This window comes from Anopheles cruzii, chromosome X (genome assembly GCF_943734635.1).
Source record: "Anopheles cruzii chromosome X, idAnoCruzAS_RS32_06, whole genome shotgun sequence".
NCBI lineage: Eukaryota > Metazoa > Arthropoda > Insecta > Diptera > Culicidae > Anopheles > Anopheles cruzii.
Genome location: NC_069143.1, coordinates 6055926 through 6078278, shown reverse-complemented (window position 1 = coordinate 6078278; position 22353 = coordinate 6055926). Strand labels below are relative to the sequence as shown.

General features: G+C 51.2%; 2 protein-coding genes across 2 annotated transcripts; both read left to right on the top strand.

Moving 5' to 3' along the window:
- Positions 1 to 9704, top strand: LOC128278237 (uncharacterized). The gene is made up of 10 exons (XM_053016921.1): positions 1 to 321; positions 919 to 1015; positions 1104 to 2013; positions 2127 to 2427; positions 2496 to 2659; positions 7632 to 7832; positions 7899 to 8105; positions 8187 to 9435; positions 9478 to 9557; positions 9641 to 9704. The coding sequence occupies exons 1-10, from the start codon at positions 1 to 3 to the stop codon at positions 9702 to 9704; spliced, it is 3594 nt and encodes a 1197-aa protein (XP_052872881.1).
- Positions 9705 to 16201: 6497 nt separating this feature from the next.
- Positions 16202 to 17780, top strand: LOC128268573 (glycine receptor subunit alpha-2-like). The gene is made up of 3 exons (XM_053005703.1): positions 16202 to 16853; positions 17111 to 17291; positions 17386 to 17780. Exons 1-3 carry the CDS (start codon positions 16774 to 16776, stop codon positions 17701 to 17703), a joined length of 579 nt encoding a protein of 192 aa, XP_052861663.1. The 5' UTR covers positions 16202 to 16773; the 3' UTR covers positions 17704 to 17780.
- The last annotated feature ends 4573 nt before the right edge of the window (positions 17781 to 22353 follow it).

The window sequence follows — 22353 nt, the reverse complement described above, 5'->3', positions numbered from 1 at the left end:
ATGGAACCTACGACCATGCTACTGTCGCCCGTCCGCGACCTGGCGGCCACCGATGAGGCTGATGGCGGTGGCAGCCAGCAGCTACAACAGAAACCGCCGACACTCCGTGGTCACCCTCAGTCACCGCCACCGGCGCCCATGGCAACGTCGCTGGTCGCGTCACAGCAGGAACCGCTGGTGCCGTCGTCGCCGCCACCAGTCGACGCATCAGCCTGTCAGGGACTCAGTCTGCATCTGCCGGCCACTACCTCTACGGCGATACAACTAGCCACCACCGCTACTCCCATCGAGCGGCTTTCGCGACCGATGGCGTTCGACAAGGTAAAACTCTCTCGCGACTAAATATTTGGGTATATACTTGTATGACGCTAAACATTGGTCGGCAACATCTCTCTTTCGGGACATTTCTGGGACTCCGGCATGGGGGTGCGTCAGGATGGGTCTGGGTTCGGGTATTTTGTTGTCGGTCTCTGGCAGGCCAGCCCATGCCGAAGCCTGTATATCGCCCCTAACGAGTGTGACGTCACCAGGTGTGTTAAAAATATGTGGTATTACACATGCGTGCGTGCGTGCGTGCGTGCGTGTGTATGTGCGATGTGATGAGGTGACCTTACGCTCTTAGCCGTGGATCGCCGTGGTGTCGGGGGGCGATTTTGGACTTAAGCTGAGGTAAGCTGAGCCTGGAACTCGTGGAACTCGACGACTCGACGTTCGGGCGACTCTAACCTAACAACAAGCCCTACTTCGCGGGGTGTCCGCCTCATTGTTGGTCCATACCATCTACCGTCTATACCATGAACAAATCCATGGACTTCTCTGCCGCTGTTCACGAACGCTGTTTGGGTCCCCGTGATTCCGCGGAAAATCTACTAAACGGGCCTGTTATTCTTTCTCCCTCTCTCGCTCTCGGTGGGTTAGATGGAGTCGTTGGTGCGCGAGACGCAGGACCAGGACACGGGAGTGCCGGTGCGGAGTCAGAAGTTGTTTCTTACCTCCATCCCGTCCGCGTTCATGGGTGAGTGGATCACCGGTTTCGCAATAGGGATAGTGTCTGGAGTTTCTGGTGTCTAGCTGAGCCTTGTTGTTGTGGTGTCATCCCGCAGGTTACGACCTCATCGAGTGGCTGATGGAGCGGCTGAGCATCGAGGAGTCGGAGGCGCTCAACATTAGCAACCAGCTGTGCCAGCACGGCTACTTCTTCCCGGTGTCCGACTCCAAGACACTGCTGGTGAAGGACGACTCGTCGCTGTACCGCTTCCAGACGCCCTACTACTGGCCGTGGCAGCAGAAGGCACCGGACCAGATCGAGTACGCGATCTACCTGGCGAAGCGGTCGCTGCGCAACAAGCAGCGCCACGGGCTGGAGGACTACGAGACCGACGCGCTCGCCAGCCTGCACAAGAACCTGAAGGGCAAGTGGGACTTCATCATGATGCAGGCGGAGGAGCAGGTGCGACTGGCGAAGGAGCGTAAGAAGGGTGACAAGATCGTGGGCGACTCGCAGGAGCGTGCGTACTGGCGGGTGCACCGGCCACCGCCCGGCCAGTTCACGCCGCTCGAGCCGTGCCCGATCCCGTCGCGCGACCGGCAGGGCAAACCAAGGCGGCGCACCGTCGACGACTGGCAGCGCGAGCTCGACATCCTGCGGGCGTCGCTCGGCCGGAACCGGGTAAAGATGTCGCAGGCGTGCGAAAGCCTGGTCGCGTACTACGAGACGTTCGCCGAGTACGACCCAATGATGCAGCCGCCGCTGCCGTCGAACCCGTGGGTGACGGAGGACGTCAGCTTCTGGCAGCTGAACGGTCCGGTGGTCGAGGTGCCAACCGAGAAGCGCGTCAAGCGCTGGGGCATCTCGATCGAGGAGATCGTGTCCGACCCGACGGGTCTGCAGGAGTTCACGCACTACCTAAAGAAGGAGTACTCGCACGAGAACATCCGCTTCTGGATGGCGGTGAACGACCTGCGCCGCTCGGCACACTCGCAGATACCGCGCAAGGTCCGAGAGATCTACGAGTAAGTCCCAGTCAGCAACCCCAGTGCAGCAGGCGTACATGCGGTGCTCCTTCTCGCATGCATGCTTTCTCTCTCTTACTCTCTCTCTCTCTGTCTCTTTCGGACGTGGGTAGAATGTTTCTCGAGCCGGGCGCACCCTGCGAGATCAACATCGACGGCAAGACGATGGAGCGGGTCCAGCAGGGCCTGCGGAGCCCGTCGCGCTTCGCGTTCGACTCGGCCGCCGAGCACATCTACATGCTGCTGCTCAAGAAGGACTGCTACCCGCGCTTCGTACGCTCCGAGCACTACAAGACCCTGCTGGCGAACGCGATCCAGCCGTCGCACAAGAAGCGCTTCTTCGGGTTCGGTGGCGGCGCCAAGAAGAAAGGCTCTACGTCGACCGCGCCGAACGCCTCTACGCTGCTGACACAGGTAGGCGGCTACTAGTTGAAGGTTTGACCACAACTGTCTCACTATCGCGGTCCTTCCTTGCTTTGCAGCCCTCGTCCGGACCGTCGGGGACGGTGAACAGCCTGTCGAAGCGGCGCGGCAGCGATCGGAGCCTGTCCGGGTCCGCCCACGAGCTGGCCATCTCCGGTGTGAAGGACTGTACGAAGGTGCCACACTCCCACAGCCAAAGCAACCTGAGCGAGATTCCGTACAGGTAGGCAGCGTCCCACACGCTCTGCTGCCCTCGAGCGTGGAGGGTTGTTGAGTTCGCCGACCGTAGTTTTCTTGGGACCTTGTCTGGGTTTGCGTCCGGAGTTTGAGTTGACGGAGGCAGCTCACACGGCAGCTCACACGGCAGCTCACACGTATCTCACTCACTCACTCACGCTCTCATCTCTTCCCGTCATCAAGTCTAACGCTTCTTCATCCTTGTGGTGTGTGCTGTGCGGTGCGCTACGATGTGTGTGTGTGTGTGTGTGTGTGTGTGTGTGTCTTTTAGCAGCGTATCGATCTACCGAGGTGATATGCCGTCGGGGGTGTACGTGGGTGCCGCCGCCGCGCCGTCCTCGTCGCCGTCGACTAGTCGTGCACCGGTGCGCCCGGTGCGGGCAGACGGAACAGCACAGTAAGATCACTTCCCTACACAACAGCAACCTCACACACACACAACCCCTTCTTCTTGTGGACCTTCTTTTGATGTGAACTTCGTGCGAACTAGCGAATGTATGGCCAGGGCCAGGAGACAGGAAACGCTCTCGGGCGGATTATGAAGCTAGTAGACTTGAAGGAGGTAATGGCTAACAAGGTTGTCAAGGACGACCAGCTCCAGTCATCTCCAGGCAACACGAACCGGATGAGAACTGTTCCACGCTTTCTGTTCCTCTGTCTCTGGCTGTCCTCTTGTGTTAGACATCCCGTTCTTTCCTGTATCATATAACCCCAAATGTTGGCCGTGTTGTTTTCCGTTGCCGACCCCCCCCCCCCTCCCTTTTTTCTCTCTTTCTCGCTCGCTCGCTCTGTCTCTCTATTCCCATCTGTATCACATTGTATCTTCTGCTTCTTATCTGGCTACAACCGCTGAGCGGTCTAAGCCTGCACCGATGACAATGTTAATCCCCTGTTGCTTTCTGTAACGGTGTATCACTATATTTTTATCAGTGTTTCTTCCACAGTCTGCTGTCGCTTTTTCTTTTACGATCTCTTCTATTCGATCACTCACTGTGAATCTATTCGATCTCTTTCTTTTACGATCCTCTTCTATTCGATCACCGAGGTGAACAATGTGGTAAATCCTCCCATGGTCTTATGGGACCCCTACACCCTAACAGCTCTCTTGGGACTCAGTCCTACCCGACCTTCCGTCACGGCGTTGCTGGCCCCAGTTGCAGCGTTGCTGATCTCATGCCAGACAAGGCGTTTGGCAACATCTCCTTCGCGGTTGGCCGCTGTCTTCCTCCACTCAGTGTCACGATGGGTGACTCTTCGGCTGGCGAAGCCGCAGCCCTAGTCTGCTGTTCTGCTCGTCATGGTCGATCTGTCGCTTGTGTAGCCTATGCCCCTACCAATGCGTGTCCCACCGATGAACATAAATGATAATCTGAAGCGGCCAAGTCTGGTGAATACGGCAGGGCGGGGTAGCAGCTCCGGGCCAAGTGCTTTGATTATATCTTGAACCAGTTTTGGTTTGTGTGTAGGCGCATTGTAATGGAGTAAAATTATCTTACCGTGTCTTCTGACCCATGCCGATTCGTTTTTCGATCACTGCATGGTTCAAATTGATTATTTGTTTGAGCTGTATTTACGGTCTAGTCAGGTGTTAGGAGCTCGTGGTACACCACACCCTTTCTGGTCACAGCCACACAGCATTGTCTTTGTATCGAATCGATCAGGTTTTGCAGTCGAAGTTAATGGTTGTTCCGGATTGAAACATCATATGTCTCTTCTAAGGATTCTGAAAATAAATCGATTTTTCACCGCCAGTCACAATCCTATCCGAGAAATGACTTCCTTTTGTACCTGGTTTGTATATCAGACTGGGGAAAAAGTAATCCATTATTTTCTCGGTAGATGACTTTAGTGATCGATATCTCGTGAAGTATCGATCGTACAGTTTTAAGTTTAGGCTTGTTTTAAAGCTGATACTTCACACTTGAAAAGATGCTTTCACTGTTTATTGTTTGTTCCATTCGTTTGTGAGATATAGGGTGTAAACAATGGAAGTCACCAAAGAAAAAATTGGGTATATTTTACAATTTTTCTTTGAAAAAGGCGAAAATTCAAGTTAGGGCGCTGAAATTTTGCATGATGTTTATGGTCCCGATGCTCTAACAGCTAGCGACGTTAAATTTTGGTTTCGTTGACCCTATTCAGTTATTTTTTATGTTAAAGTCTAGGCAGATACGTCATCGAAAATGTCGATAAAATCACAAAAATAATCAAAGTTGATCGGTATGTTAGTAGTCAGAGCATCGATCAGGAGCTGAAGATTAACTATCAAATAGTTTTAAGCCATTTGCGCAAAGCTGGATTCACAAAGATGCTCGATGTTTGGGAGCCACCCTATTTACACCAAAAAGCATGATGGATTGAATGGCGATCTGCGTAATTTTGGCCAAACGGAATGAAATCGAACCTTTTCTTAAACGGATGGGTACTGGGGATAAGAAATGAGATACATACGATAATCCTGTCTGAAAATGATCGTGATCTAAGCGTGGTGAAGCAGCTTAACCGGTGATCAAACCAGGACTCACGGCTAGCAAGGTTCTACTGGGTATATGGTCGGACTCGAAAGGAACCGTTTATTATGAGTTGCTTCCGTGTAGTCAAACACTAAATTCGAATCCCTACTGTCAATGACTGCACCGTTCGAAGCTGGCAATTGACCAGAAACGACCAGAATCGGCCAACGGAAGAGATGTTGTGTTCCATCAGGACAACGAAATGTCACGCACGACTTTAGTGACTCGCCAAAAAGTCCGGGAGCTTGGTTGGGACATTTAAATGCATCCACCGTATAGTCCAAACCTTGCACCAAGCGATTGACACCTTTTTCGCGCATTATAAAATTTCCTGAGTGATGAAAAACTGAGATCAAAAAAGGGTTGTAAAAATGGATTGCTCCAGTTTTTCGTCAACAACGACTAAGCCTTTTACAAAAGAGGCATTACCAACCTACCTTTGAAAAGACAACAAATTTTCCAACAAAACGGTGCATATTTGACGTAAATCGAACCATCGGAAGTATCTTAAATAATGTTTTGAATTTGACCCAAAAATAATGGATTACTTTTTCCCCAACCTTATATAAATATACTAGCAGGCCCGGCGAACTCTGTTTCGCCCCAGAGGCAATGGGCCCCCGGTGATAGGAGCAGTAACGCTCGTCCCTGTATCGCAGCTGGTCATGGGTTCGATTCCCGATTCCGGCGTTCCAGGGGGTTGGCGCGGGACTAACAACCCGGCCCGTAAAAACGAACGTTTAGAAAGAGTATCAGAGATTAACATTGTCGCTGGTTGGTGCATGCTAAAACCGTTCAACGGTCGTTGTCCAATAAGAAGAGAAGCACTTCATTTCGTCAGCTGATCTTGGAATTACTGGCAGTGTTTGGCGGAAATTTCAGGACAGTAAAATCATTGCCCCTCCAAAACATCTCGCAACATGCGCCAAACATCTCGATTATATACGTCATTCAGTTCACGATTTGGCGCTGGCATTCCAAATGTTAGCTGGTATCTCCTTATTCACCTGAAGATCAGGATTGCTGAAATTGACACGAATCTTCACATTTTTTCCCAAACAAAACACGGTACGGTACAATTTCACCATTTTTAAGTAAATACTTACTTGGGAATGCTTCCCTACGATTAAAATTATTTCCCGAAAAAGCAAGTGTTTAAAATGAAGTATTCAATATTATTCCCACGCACGATAATTTTTTTACGACGCGAATGATGAAATGAGATGTGAATAGTCGAACTGCTCGCGAGAGCGGGGCGGAAGCTTAAAAGAGAAGTAAACAATTACTCGCAGTGGTTCGCGATAATAACTGGAGGCTCTCTCACTGGCTGACAATTTGCCAAACTATTCGGCGTTTGCGAGAGAGAGTGTAAGCATACGCAAGAAAGAGACAATTGCTTGCTGTTTCGCTCTCTGTCTATCGTTTGTCGATGCCGCCTCAGTGGAAGAGATCGCGACGACCTTATTTGTTGGAAGGGGGAAAGGGGGGTGGGGGAACGCTGCATTAGTGAGAAAGAGAAGCCAACCATTGTTTGCTGTTGCGCGCTCTGTTTGTCCCGTTGCAGTATATGAAAAAAAACACATTGTGCGTATTGTGGCTTCATTGTGACGCGATCGGATTATAAAAAGTATCCTATGTTACCCCCTTTGATCTAAGCTACCTCCACACCAATTTTCAGCCAAATCGGTTCAGCCGTTCTTGAGTTCTGAAGAGAATAACAATAACGCGGTACTCTTTTATATATATAGATTTTCTGTAGCATTTGCTATGTTGCGTGGTGTTGGCAGCAACAGTCATCGACAGAGAGAGAGAGAGAGAGCAAGAAAGATAGAGAGATAGAGAGAGAGAGAGAGAGACCATGATGGAGTCCCAAACCAGGAGTGCAGAGAAGTTTACCGGTGGGAAAGACCTAGCAGGCCGCATCCGAAATGATCCGTTCCGAACTTCCGGTTGTATGTCTTCTACCCAGTAACCCCTTGTTGCCACCGAGTCGTTTGCGATAAATACTAGGTTCCGTCTCAAGTACCTACAGTTTAGGAGTTGTGCACCATTACTGCATCCCCACTCTAGCCCCACCCTAAACATCCTTACATGCCGACGCATAGACTACTGTTACCCCATCTACACCCATCTGACACTCTACTCGTGCCCCTGCTTCAGTGTGACAGGCCACACGCTAAACCCTTCGTATGTACCATTCTGTGAATGTGCCTCTCTCCCTGTCCGTGCGTGCGTGTTTACTACTTGTGTTCTCTCTCTCTGTGTGTATCCCGGCACAATCTGAGTGTGTGTGTGTGTGTGTGTGTGTGTGTCTTTACGTGTAGCGCTGTTACCTTAACTCTTACTCTGTTAGCTCTGTTACACTGTGCGCCCATGCGCTGCTGGTGCTCCGGTTGTAGAATTGCTCTCTAATCTCGCACGCCCGTATCTCTGTCTTAAAAAAAGGGAGGTCAGCAAGCCACTCGGCACCATGCTCGAGGCCACCGTGGAGAGCGGTGGTGTGGACGCGTCGGTGGTGTGCCCCTGGGACCTACCGGGTGCTCCAGCCGCAAAGCAGCCAGCAGCGGCGGCGGTGGCGACGTCCGTGTGTCCGTGGGACGATGCCGAAACCGACGGCCCAGTGCTGCCAGCTGCCAGTCAGGCGGAGTAAGCGCACTCGCAAGCAATCCGTAGTTGCCTCGCCATGACCGTTCCTACCGTGTGTATTTGCAGACCCACCACCACCACCACCAGCACGAGTGCAAGTCAGGTGCCGGCCACGGCCACGCACGCCACGACCGAAATCAGCGAGATGTCCGAGCGAATGAAGCGCTCGTGTGGCCTGCGCCAGAACACCCTCGACAGTGACTTCCACAGCACCAAGCGGTTGACGCCGGTCGTGACGGAGCAACGGCGCGCTTCCATGACGACGGCTCCGAGGTAGACACCTAGATGAGACTCTGACACTGGCGTACACACACACACACACAAACCGCGTTTCTAACTACTACCAATCCACAGACTGTCGGATCTGCAGTTTTGTCTGCGGGCCAACTCCGCCGGTGAAGGAACCGCAGCCACACCGGACCTGGGAACGCTCCCACAGCAGTCGTCGAGCGCAGCCCCTGCCCGACGACGACAACCGTACCTAACCCACCAAACTTCGGTATCGCAAGACTCGCCCCGGGCGATGAGCTTCGAAGAGCGGGAGGACACCACCATCACCAGCGCCACCATGCTGGATGCCTATGCCGGCCCCAGAACCCCGGAGTGTCCGCAGCAGCCAGACGAGAACCCGCGTACCCAATCCGCGGCCGGCAGCGGACAAGAGACGAGGATCACCGGCAACGTTGGTGGCACAGTTAGCAGAGTTATTACGAAAACGACTACTATTGCCACTGCAAATACTGCTACTACTACTACTACCAATCCCACGACTGGCTCGACTACCTCCAGCCACGCAACATCGCAGAAAGGTGCCACAGAGGCGACGGGTCACATTACCATCCACAACACCACCACCACCACCACCACCAGTAACACCGTCCGGTCAGGTCCTGTCCACGATACGACGGGTACGCCCCGGATCAGCGTCATCTACGTACGGTCTTCGCTCGACGACGACGGAGAGTGCGAGGGTGCTGATACGCCAGTGGCAGATACGGTGCTGGAAGCTCCAGCGGTGGATGAGGAGGAGGAGGAGGTGGAGGAGGTATGTGCCGCGGTCGCGGCCGTAGCCACGCAGACCACGGAGGCGGCCGTGTGTCCTCCGTGCATGTCGCCGCTGAACGAGCCGCTGGACCACTTCTTCCCGGAGGTGCTGGTGGCGCACCGGGGCCGAGGCACCAGCGCCGGTGACGGCGACTACGACCTACTACTGCTGGACGGCAGGGGTGAGCTCCCGGGACTGGTCACTGGGCTGGTGCCCGGGTGTGTCGCACCGGCTCCGACGCCCACACCCCTTATCGCACCGCTCGCCGAGGTAGAGCTGGACGACCAACCGGAGGACGACGACGACGACGACGCCGCCGACGAAGATGTGCTGGACGACCGGGATGTGAAGCGGAGCACACCGGAGGAGGAGGAGGATGATCCGGACCGCCGATCGGTGGTGGAACCGGCCAAGACGATGAAGACCCAGCAGCACCCGACGCCCGCCTGTCACAGCACGGCCACGGTCGTGATCATCGATAACTCCGGGCGGCGCCGGAAGCGCAAGGAGCGTATGGTGGACCACACCCAGCGGACCCCCGACGACCATGACACGATCGTCCGGGGCCAGCAGCAGCAGCAGCAGCAGCAGCAGCAGCAGCAGCAGCAGCGTAGCGAAGACGGCGAGGGAACCCCCGGTGATCGGAAGGGAACCAACAGCGTCTGCCCGTGGGATGATGAGTAGGTTGACAGCGAAAGCTGTGCGCGCCATGCTAAAGCGGAGGTGGCTGATATGGACTGATCCAAATCCAAACTACTTGCAGGGACGAGGCGGCGGTCGACGAAGCACCGTACGTGAAGACCTACTCCACGCTGGGCTACCTCTAGGCAGCGCGTTGCGCCGGCCCAAGCGCTCTAGATCAAACACTGCACCCGATCTTCGGCGCAGCTCGCCCTACCCCGGTTCCGCCACTGTCAAGTCGAGAGCCAGGTCAGCCAGGTTAATATCTTCGTTGTGTTGCCCTTGAGTTATAAGCAAGACCGCTCTAGAATGGTTGGAATCCTTGAATCCCAGAAAGCGAGCTAGAGCCGATAGACAGTCGGACCAGGGCAAACGAATCCCTGCGGTTACTTGGTTGGGAGATGGAACCTTGACGCCCCCCACACGCCCAGTCGACGGTGATTTCAGACAGACTCTCCCCCCGCACCGTACACTACCGGCGCGTATCATCGATCGACTGACCGGAGAGACGTGGTGCTTTCCGTGTCCGAGCCCGAATCGCTTTGCCAAAAACCAGGCTCGGAAGGGTTCCGTCCACTGCCGGAGCGTCGCGCGTGTTACGGCAGTAACGTCGTATCTGTTGACTGACTTGGTGCCTGGGGGCCGCAAAACATTGCCCCGTCGTCGGTTTAGCTGCTATCTGTTTCATATCACGAAAGGCAACCGCCGCAGCAGGAGCAGCGCCGTCAATAAAGAACCGTCTTCCGATCAATGGTGTCCGCGTGCTACTGTGCAGTACGAACGAAGGGCTGAGCGAACTGGGTGGTATGGTAGCACTCGGGGGTCTTGGGTTTGCCGTTGCCTAGTGGCCCTTTTCTTTGTGATTGTGTCCGCAACCGAGATGTGTAACCGTGCTCGTTAACTCTTTAGCTGGTACTACGACCAAACAAACAAACCAAGATGGCCCCGGTGTTCAGCGAGTTCTGGTCCTGGGGCCTATTGGTTTGTTGTGCGCGATAGGAAAGGCCGGAAGGCGTCGGTGCGTGTGTGTGTGTGTGTGTGTATGCTGGTACAGTACAGTACAGGGTTCAGTTTGTTCCAACAAACACAACCCTTGGGGGTATTGGGTTGCGTCTTCCATCTAGGAGGACCCGCCGTTCAAAATTTCAGCTTTCTTTAGCCCCATTTGGCCAGGCTACTCACGGTAGTGAATTGCTCTCTTCGCATGCTCCACCCCGGGCTGCTCTTTCAGCGGACTTCTACAGCTAGCCAACGACGTCTACATCGAACCAGTATAGAACTATTACTCCTAGGAGACTGTCCCACCTAACTGACTGGCACTGACACCACACTGATCTCCGTCACTGATCTCCGCCCCATCTCTCTCTCTCTCTCTCTCTCTCTTTCTCTCTCTCTCTCTCTCTCTCTCTCTCTTTCTTTCTCTCTCTCTCTCTCTCTGGCCATGTGTGATTCTAGAACAGCAATAATAATATCAAATTTTTACAGTGTGTGTGTGTGTATATGTGCATGGGGTTGCGGTAGGTAGGTGTGTAATAGGTGTTTCAATTGGATTCGGTTCCATCAAAAACACATTGAACGATAGGAAAGCGAAGATGCCTCTAGTTTGTTCAACGTTTGTAGCGCAATAAACATACAATGTAAAGACCTGTGATTCGGCAATGTTTACGCAAGGTTCGCGCAAGGCAATGGCGACTGTTGGACATAGAAAACCTTTAGCAAGGTGGTGATTTAGAGTAGCAATGCGGGGACGCTGGTGACGCAGCACTACGCACGCCACGACATATCGGGTGTGGTCGTGCGGGTACAGTCACACCTTGCATTCAAGGGTACAGGTTCCGTTGCCTGTTGGTTTGCGACACCCTGTACCCAGAAACCACCGGTATCCTGAGAGACTGAGAATTCAAACTCTCAAATCGCGCTTGATTTGTCACATAAGCGTGGCCCGTGGCCAGAGCCAAACATTCCTTACCACACACGCTCAGTCACTATCCTCCGCAGGACTAGGCAGGCGGGGCCTACTTTGCCGCCCAGCAGTAACCGAAGGATTCGATTGCTCGTTCCACTGGCGTCGGTTCTTCGTATAGAGGTACGAAATCCAGAATGTTGGAGTTGAGTTAACTAAGCAACCCAAGGTAGGTTACTTACTTACTTATCCGGCTACAAACGGCCGAGTGGTCTTTGCCTGCTTCAGGAAACCCTTCCACCGCCAAGGTTAGGTTACTCTGCAGATTTTCGTTCGGCGATTTGCAAGCGCTGAAAGACTCGACATCACCAAAAACGCACCGCGGATGAGCACGGGTCTGAACCACCGTCTCGGATACCGAACACTAAACTACTGCACTGGAACCAGCATACTCCAGTTGCCCAAAACCACTACCGCGTTAGCAAAACCACTACCGCGTCAGCAAAACCGCCCATGGCTTGACAGGGAGTGCGACCCACCTTGGAAATTGACTGCTAGCCACAAAATGCCCTGTACAACCAGAAATCGGGTGCAAGTCCCGAATGAATAACGAGTTCCGCAACGGTTCAGTCAGGGTGTCACGCGCTCGTGTGTGTGTGTGTGTGTGGTGGAGTGCCAAGAAACCGAATAAGAAGACTTACCGCTATTTCCCAGTGAAACACGCCAACTAATAGTTACGTAACAAAATACAAACCAAAACGAATCCCACAACTTGGGGCAGCATCAACTAGGAGACGCCCGAGTCAGGTCAGGAAGGCTTTCAGAACTGATGACATCAATTGTTTTGGATCTCCTTCGTTTTGTTTTGTTTTTTTTAACACACACAACGTTGCAGCAGCAGTAAGCGAGCCGGCTGCTGTAGATAGAGCTTAGTTGAACCCGCCAAGACCGAAACATCCTTTTTCACTTTTCTTCTTGACCTTTGGACTTCGGGTGGAGGCGCGTACGGTGCAGGTGCAGCAGCCGTAGCATAAACAATCACTCATGTAACATAACAAACTCTGTCACCTGTAGTACGCTCTACCTATCCCCTTGTACTATTAACTAGCTAATTGCAACATGCAAACTAGCAAAATAATATGGGAAAGAATACAAAAAGAGGGAGAAAGAGAAAAAGAGAAAGAGAGCGAAAGAGATTGCAAGATAGATAGAGAAACAAAGAGAGAGAGAGAGAGAGAGAGAGAGACAGAAAGAGAAAGAGAAGGAACAAGAAAAAGCTAATAAGGAACAAAAACAAACAAAGGAATAGAGTATAGAATAACGTGTTCCATGAAATGAAGCCTAATGATCGTTGTTACGATTCAATCAAAGTAATCAAACAGAACAGGTAACTCAAGCGCACATGCTAAACGCACAAAGCTGTACGATGACGGCTGTCGGGGGGCAGAAACACGCGTCAGGTGGAGCTACCGTGGTGTCTGCGGGTAGCCATCGGACCGCGCGAACCGACGGCAAACAAACGCATATAGAGGCTCAAAAGCTCATGTTAACAATGCAAGCATAGCCATAGCTCTTACACACACACCCCGCACACATGCTCAGCTACATTGTTATGCCTTACGGCTTATGAGGCGTGAGTAGTGGGGTGGAGAGGGGAGGGGGGGAGATGGGGGCTGTCGAAGGATACAAACCAAAATTTCAATCTGCTGCTACATAGACCATCAAATAATAGAACCAATAGTTGCTTGCGAGAGGTGTTAAAACTATTTCTACTACTTCTACTACTACGTAGAGTAGACGGATTATTCTATAATATATCTATAACAGAGAGAGAAAGAGAAATCAGAAGAGAACAGAGTAAGAGAGAGAGAGAGAAGTGAACAGAGAGAGTAAGAGAAAGTGAGTGAGAGGGCGAGCACAACAGTGAAGGAAAGAAACTTGCCACCGTTTTACCATGAAACATCTCGTACACTTTAACGCCATAACGTACACGGCTCGCTTATACCGGATGATGGATAAGATGAAATTACACGGTTTTTTCGGTGAAGAAACCGCATTCAACTTTCCGAAGAACCTCAACACAGTTTTATTCGAAGCAATTACCGTTTGTTGCTACACATTTTGCCCGTCTGTCAGGCAAATTGTGGCTTTCTTGCCAATACAAGTTTTTTTTGTTTCCATGGATAATGGATTACCGACGTTTTTTTCCATAAATCAAACGTTTAAATCAATTATTTGTTTTACGGTGTGACTGTTTCACCTGGTTTTAGTAGCTCATGGTACACCATACCCTCCTGGTCCCACCAAACCAAGAGCGTCGGTTTTCTGCCGAAACGACTTCTGACAGCTGCAAACGATGTGTGGATGTCAAATAAGAAAAAAAAGAGAAAAAAGCTAGCGGCTATCATTATCTCAAAATCATAAACCAAATAATCTCAACTCGTATACACCTGGTATGATCCAACCTCCCACCCGCCCCTCGCGAACGATAAGAGCAGGCAAAAGAAGCCATCCCCTTCTGTGCAAAAATAAAAAAAAAATGAAACATAGAATAAGGAAAATATAAGTAAATAAAGTATTCGAGCATAAAAACCCAAAACAAAACCCGTGTCAGTGCACGTGTTCCCCGGTGTGCCAGGAAACGAACTCATACCTGCCAGGTCACGAGCACAACCGCAGATAAGTATTCGCGAGGTTCTTCCGAGTCCGAGTAGCCACCCGTAGCCCCATCACACCGGGCTCCAGGATCGAGTCAAACTCTCTCTCTCTCTCTCTTTTTATCTCTATCTCTGTCTTTCTCTCTTTCTCCCTCTCTAGTCTCTCGCGTCTGACAAGAGCAATGTGCACACGTCAAGCAAACTGTTCAATGACGCGCCCAATCGCTGCTAAGTTAGGTTTAACTGCCGGGCGTTTACGAACGGCCGTTGTCGGGCTGATCTGCTCCCGACGTCCCGACAGCGTAAATGCAGTATTAATAATATTAATTAATTAATGGCCCTGTGCTGCTAGAAAGCCACGTGTCAGTACACTGTGGTGGTGTGGTGTGAAATTATTGCGAGATTGTAACGGTCGGTGAACACCAAACCAAACCCCGTTCTAAACAAGCTTGAGCAGTCAAGCCGGAAATGGAGAGTAGTAGACAGGAGAGGTGGAGAAGAAATGACAGAAAGATACAGAGGGCGAAATAGAGTGAGAGGGGGGACGATGAGGGAAAACAATAGAGACAGGGTGGAAAATAACACTCCTCCACTCGAAACACACATGAAACCCGATTATGTATTATGATGTAGACGAAATTCAACAACCCCCAAAACGCACAATAAAAAGTAAACAAAAACATTCAAACTTAAACCACGCAGCACCACGTTGGTCTTCAGGAGTCCATCGTTCCTACAGGAGTCCATCGTTCCTACAGGAGTCCATCGAGTGTCACCGTATCCCACAACGTCGCCTACTACCTGTTGAATAGGGGGTACCAGCGTTGGCCCGGGCCCACAGATAGCCACCAGGACCTTGGGAAGCCTGGGAAATTTTCGCAAGAGTTTCGTATTGTCCAACCTTCGGCAGGCTCGGTTTTTCGGTGGACCAGGCCAGGTGGTCATTCCTGGCACACGCACCCCTGACTGCGTGCGTGCGTGCGTGTACTAGGTGTATGCGTCAAAAATCGGGACTTTTTACGGCACAAAAAATGTTTATAACATTTTAATGCGATTTTCTATTTTATTTAAAGTATGTGCCATCGCTAGCTATACATTTCCCCTATCTCTCTGCTAAATCATGGATTCCCAGTCGAAAGAATTCTTCGACTTTTTAAGTAAACTAATTGGTCATCCCATTTCGAGTTCCTCGTAGAAAAACGAAGGGCTGCTCAGCCAATACGTGTCACATCGATGAAAAAGAATAATATTCGGAAAGAACCAAGTCTGGTGAATAACGCGTCGAGGATTAGCAGCTCCCATCCAAGTGATTTGATAGTATCCTGAAACAGTTTTGTTTTTTGGGGCGCCTGGTGCTTGTTGCCACGGCCCACCAGGCGCCTCCATTTAAAAAAACTGGAACGGCTTTTTGGTCGTTTTCGATCAATGCATGGTTCAAATAGGGCATTTGTTATCAGTAGCGATCGGAATTAACGTTTTCATCTGGTTTTACCTTTCCACACCTTTCTGTCCCATCAGAAAGTCCGTTTTTTGGAGTCCTTCGAAGCATTTTTTTGTTAAGTCAAAATCGCCATTTTGAAAAATTTTAAACCACTCAAAGCACTGCGATCTTCCAAACACAAGTCCCGACAAGCATTTGGTGCGATTCCGAAGCAGTTTTCTTCAAGAGGAGCAGAAAAATTATAATCCCGGCAAAACGTAATTTTCAGGCACAAAAGTTGACATAGTTTAACCCTTTCAATGATGGGTTGCAAGCCGAAATAATTTTTTTTGCAACCTGAAATCATTTACCTGATGTCAACACAAGGTAATGATGAATGAACAGCAAAACTGGGAAGTTCCAATCGGCAGGTACAGCCATCTTTTTAAGTTCCCGATTTTTGACGCATACACATAGTACGTGTGCGCGTAGGCCTTCGCGGGCGCGGGACAGCTAATGGGATTATCGACTGACCTTACACACACACACACACACACTGGACTACTGGACTCGCCTGCCGGGAACGCCACGCCAGCCAGCCCAGTGTCGCTAATTCAGTCCGTGTTCAGCTCAGCCTGCCGTCGCTGGCGCTACGTCGTGCTCGTGCAGGTCGTGCGCTGACGCTGCGCGTGCCTTGGTCTGGCTCTCTCGCCAAAGCAGTTCGAGTGATGAGTGAACGCCGCGCCCTCGCAACGGACCAACAACGGATGTGACCCTCGGCCAGTGTCGTCCATCAAACCGCGCCTCCACCATTCACACCACCATGTGTCAACGGAGCCTACAGCAAAAATCGATGATGATTAGTAGTAGCGGCAGCGGCAGTGGCAGCAGTGAACAGCAACAACAGCAGCAGCAGTGAGCAGCCCTCTCGAAACTGGCACTAGGCTGTCAGGACGCTGCCTTGGGCTGCGCTGTGTAAAACGGGTGGTGAACGGGTGGACATCACGAGCCACGATCCTGTTTATCTCTGTGTGTGTGCGTGTGTGTGTGTACGCGTGTGTGTATGTGTGAGTGGCCGGAAAACTGAAAACTTAACCGTGGGTTGACGGGTCCGTCCCGGTCCCGGTCCCGGTCTGGGTCTGGGTGGGAGCACGGTTGACGATCCTACGTTGCTCCAGCACACTCCAGACCACACGAGGAGTCCCAGACTGCCCCACCGACACCGAAGCAGCATAATGGCGAGACGGCTAGCGCTAGTCTTCAGTCTGGTGCTGGCCAGCATACGAACCGCCGTGGTCGATGGCAAAAGCTACAGGTAACGTATGCACGCATATCTCATGTGGGTGTGTATGTGCGCGCGCGCGTGTGTGTGTGTATGGATCGCGGAAGGGCGATGGGTAACACGTCACCACCGATCAACGTCTGAAAGCCGCCTCCCCCCTCAGGGTCAACCATGGGTACCATCAATCAAACGCACAACAACAGGGTGCACCTAGAGCTGTAGAGTTCAGCGAGGTTCTGACCTGAGGTTCACCTGCTCATTTCCTTTTCTACGTACATACACATACACAGGAACTACTCAGATATTGGCGAGCTGTCAAAAAACCATGCCAGCTTGTCGCTATCGGACATATTACCCACGCATCAGAAAACGTACGACAAGAACCGGGCCCCGAAGCTGTTGGGCCAACCGACGGTGGTCTACTTCCATGTGACGGTCCTATCGATCGACTCCATCAACGAAGAGTCCATGGTAAGGAGCCGGAATGCCGAGGGTCCGAGACGAGTATAACCATGCTATAACCATGCTATAACCATGCTATTGCACCCTGCCTGCCTGGGCGCAGACCTACGTGGCGGACATATTTTTGGCACAAAGCTGGCGCGATCCGCGCCTACGACTACCGGAGAACATGAGCGAGGAGTACCGGATACTGGACGTCGACTGGCTGCACAGCATCTGGCGGCCGGACTGCTTCTTCAAGAACGCGAAGAAGGTGACGTTCCACGAGATGAGCATACCGAACCACTACCTCTGGCTGTACCACGACAAGACGCTGCTGTACATGTCCAAGCTGACGCTAGTGCTGTCCTGCGCGATGAAGTTTGAGTCGTACCCACACGACACCCAGATCTGCTCGATGATGATCGAAAGCCGTAAGTAGAGAGGCTCGCACGGTACCGTGTTCCTTTTGTTTTCCTCACGCAGGCCTCCTACTGGCGGATGCTTGGCGGATGGGTGCTGTGCTGTGCGGTGCGGTGTGTGCAGTGAGGGATGTCATCGATCGTCTCGACCGAGTTACTTCCACCTTCCAACGACGCTCGTAACCTCGTAACGTCGTTCGCGTAACACTCGTAACGCACGTCGTGTCTCGCACGCAACCTTGTATGGAAATAGTGCTTTCATGCATGGCGGAAATCGCATGGTCGATGTTTCGGGCGTTTCGGGTGGCCAGAGCCTTCGGGGGAGCCCGGCGCCTCCGTGTAGGACAGTGGGCCCCTACCCTTAAATAGCGTCTGTTTCAGCAAGCAACATCCGGCGGCGATCGTTTTGTGTCTAGCAGAGTGTCTAGCCCAGCAAACCTACCACGAGAGAGATGCTGACCCACCCGGTATCGAAAAACCATCCACAATCCTGATGCTGTTTCCGGTTCCGGCTCCAAAGGCGCGGTTTTAAATCGATGTCAATCGATGTTGCTAAGTGGTCTACGCCTTAACCTTTATCGTTACTAGCGACAGCCTATTCTCCCTCTGTTCAGCCTACTCCGTAGAAAGACGTAGACATACACACATCCCTAGCTTCGAGCACTTTGATTGATGTCACTTTTGCAGTCTTTTTGTAAATAAATTACGTGAGCATCTTCTCTGTACTTAAAATGTGAGCTTTGCTTTCTATTAGACAACGAATTAAAGACCTTTTTCTCTCGGTTGATAGAGTAACGCATCGGTAACGCTGTCACGCAGTTGACCATCGGTTCGATTCCCTCGACGTTAAGGTAAGCAACAGAGATTCACATTGTCTTTGGTGCTTCTTTGTATCACTTACAAGGGCAGACGGGTCCTATTTTAAAAGACTTTGGTAAAAACCCACGGCCTACGGTGTGTAGGTTTTAGGCCCAGCGGGTTAGGCTTTCAACGTACTAGTGCCTCCACCCTACTCGTCTAGCACTAGCTCCATTAGCATCGTGTTTCTTGGCCACATTGTAGGAACAGATGTTCGACAAAACTGTGTAGCAGTCCAATGCCCAATCGGACAGAGTGGAACTAAAACTATTACGGTCTGTTGTGACTGACAAGTATGAAACCGGAAAGAAAAAAAAAACAATTGTATTGCATAAAAACTGAAAAACTCTACTGTATCCAAAGTATGTACCATCGCTTGCCATGCCATTGTTGCCATCTCTCTGACAATTTGTGGAGGTCGCGCCATTTTCTTCAACGATGATCAGCGAGCCTGTGTCGCAGCGATGTAAAAGGTGCTAGTTAAAAAGGAGCCAAGTTTGGTGAGTAAGCCGCATGTGATAGTAGTTCCCAACGAAATGATTTCATCGTCTCCCTAACCGGTTTTCCTGTATGCGATGAAGTGTTACAATGCAACAAAATCCCTGTGTGTTGCCTTCTGTGCGGTATTGCTACCGTTTCTCATCCAAAACATCCTCCAAATGGGTCAGTATCTGGCGGAATATTAGCTGCGTTGCATAGTGACCGTTTCGATCAGGTTTGAGTTGCTCAAAATGAATCACACCCTTTTGATCCCACCAAACACAGCGCATTGTTTTCCAACCATAGCAGCCTAGCTGGGTAATCGATGTCGACTTACGCAAGAACTTACTAGTGTGTTCAACAAGTTTTGCGCCTCGATCCCAGAGGGCGCTGGTGCTGTCTAATTTTTTTTGTTGGAATGGTACACTCTTCAAATGAACGTATGTGAAGATTCATTTCTATTGGTCTCTTACTTTTTTTGTTGCAAGCCATTCAGTATCGACATGTTACAGTATTTTTTACAGCTGTCATGACGTTATCATTTGATGAAAAACACTTTCCGCGCACAATTTTTTTAAAGAATGAAAACAAATGGAAGTTGCTAAGAGCCAAATCTGGTGAATGGGGTGGATACTCCAACAATTTGATCTTTAATTCATGGATTTTTGCCCTTTTTCGAAATGCTCTTCTGACAGACTGCATTGCCCGGATGAAATGAAGGATGTTTTTCTTCTGCAAACCGGGTCTTTTTTCACGGATTTTTCGCTTTCGGTTGCTGTAAAATGTTACAAAAATATTTAAAATTTATTGTTTCATCAATTTGCAAGTAATCCGCTAGCCAAATTCCATTCGCATCCCACAAAACTGATGCTAACATCTTTTTAGGACAATTTATGGACGAACTCGTTTCGGAACTGAAGAAAAAGGTTCACACCACTCCTTAGCCTTTTGTTTTGATTCAGGATCACGGTGATCTCAACTCTCAAGTCTCATCCATAATGATGATTCGATGCACAAAATTCACTTTATTCTATCGCTAAAGCGCTTTAAATGTTGTCAAGAAAAATGCATTCGAATGCGTTTTTGTTCCATTCTTAGCGAATGCAGCACCCATTTTACAAACAGCTTTCTGAAACCCAATACTTCAGTAAAAATATTGGTTATATAGCTCAATAAGATGGCTAGGTCTTATACTAAATCTTTTTAAGTGATTCGACGATTTTCCAATACTGTGTCTGTTTTGTGTGAATATTGCGTCTGTTTTTTGACGTTTTTGACATGGATCGCTTTAAAGGCTACTACGACCGCGTTCAAACTCAGAAACCCCTTTTTTAGCCACCTTATTGAAGGCAAAGAGTCCTTATAGACTTTCAATATTCGTTCATAATTTTCCTTTGCTTGTAAACCTTTCAAAAATAAAAATTCAATCACTGCACGATACTTAATTTTTTCCATTCGAAAAAATACTGTGATACGTCGATACTAAATAGCTTGTAAATAAAAATTTAGTGACCGATTGAAATGAAACTTCACATACGTTCATTTGAAGAGTGTACCAAACGCTACCAAAAAAAAATAGACTCGTAGCAGCGCCCTCTGGTATCGAACGTCAAAACTTAATGATCACCCTAGTATTAAATTCCTCACCCACCACATATAATGTTTTTGATTGATTTTTGCCTGCCTAAAAGAAATCTTGAGTGGTTTTGAACTTCTATTCGCTTTCCACTTGCGTATCGGGGGGCTGCATATCGTGCGTAAAATATTATATTCCAGAGATGCGACAAGGTGCCGTATTTAGTTAGACATTGTAGGACATTGCGCCCAACAGTGTAGCGTTCGGAGGCGGTGGGAGCCTTCGTGTGTTGGTTCGTGGTCCCGCAGGAGAACGGCCGTTCGGCAACCGCCAGCCCGCAGGGTAACCCCACTCTTGCGAGTGGCGAACGCGGAATGCGCAAGCCGAGTGTGGCCGACGAGCCGGTGAGTTCCCCCCCCGGGGAACTCATTTTCTGGACACTCGCAGCATCCGCCGCTGCTGGGCAGGACGTTCCGTGCGCGCGCGTTTTCATTTCGCCCACAAGCATCGCTCGACCCATCCTTCCTTCATCCTGCGCTCTGTCTGTTTCGCTCTCTGCCGCTCTCGCTCTTTCGCTTTCGCGCCAATTGCCTCTTCGTCTTCTCACTCGACGGGCGGTGCGGGGCTCTCGCTCTGGCGCGCACGCGCTGTCGCTCTTCGCTTCGCCGAGCGGCCGAGCGGCGCAGAGAGCGAAGCACGCGCCGCTCGGCCGCGAGAGGCCCGTCCGGCCGCCTGCGGGGGCCAACCAGCCAACGCAAAACCATCTTGGCCGCCGCGCTGGCCAGTCAGTTCGATCCGTGCCGTGCGAGTGATCGGAGTCCGGAGTTCGGAGCTGGGAATCCGCGAGACTGTAATCGCGTGTGTCTGTCTGCGTGTGTGTGCGTGCGTGCGTGCGTGCGTGCGTGCGCGTAGTGCGTTTTGCTTTGCCGGGCGCCCGTGTTGTAGGCTGAGGGCCTTTTTGTGTTCTCCGTGCGTGTGTGTGGGAGCGACAGACGTAAGTGTGCCTGGGGAAGGGGTTGGTTGGTGCGCCTTGCACCGAGGACCCAATACCCAACAAGGCCCCGGTGCGGGGGGGAGTCGAGGCGGCCCTTTAGTGGGGTGCTATGCAGGAAAGCATGATGCCGATGGCCAGGAACTGCCCGGCATCGGAAGCCGTCGGCAATCGTTGTTGTTGTTGTTGTTATTGTTGTCGCCCCCACTCCCCCCGTGGGGGGGTGTTGTGGGGCGAGGACCGAACGGCTCAGCATCCGCTTCCGGGCCCCTCCAGGAGCTCCACCATCTTCAACGGACGCCGCCGCCCGTGCACAACACAACAATCAATCGCTCCGCAATCTCCGTCGCTGGTAGCGCCAACAGTCAACCTAGGAAAGCTCCTGCAGCCTGCTCCCTTCCTGCCCTTGGTCCTGCTCCCCTCCACGGGGAAGAACTTGTGCCCTCCTTGTACGGTGTCTAAGGGGAGCCCCCGAGACTTCCAGAGCGGACCAGCATCCACATTTCTCTGCATCTCTCTCTCGCTATCTTTCTCTCTCTCACTCGCTTTCTCTCGCTCATCCATTGTGTTGCAGGTATACAGGGGCATAGATACTGTGTGTGTGTGTGTGTGTAGGTGGGCGTGCGTTTGTTTTGTGTGTCTAGTGATTGGAGCCAGCCAGCGAGCTAACGAAGCAGGAGTTCCAGGGACATCTCTCGTCCTCGTCGTCGTCGTCGTCGACCACCGATGATGACGATGGTGGTGGTGGTAGTACTGTTGGGCAGG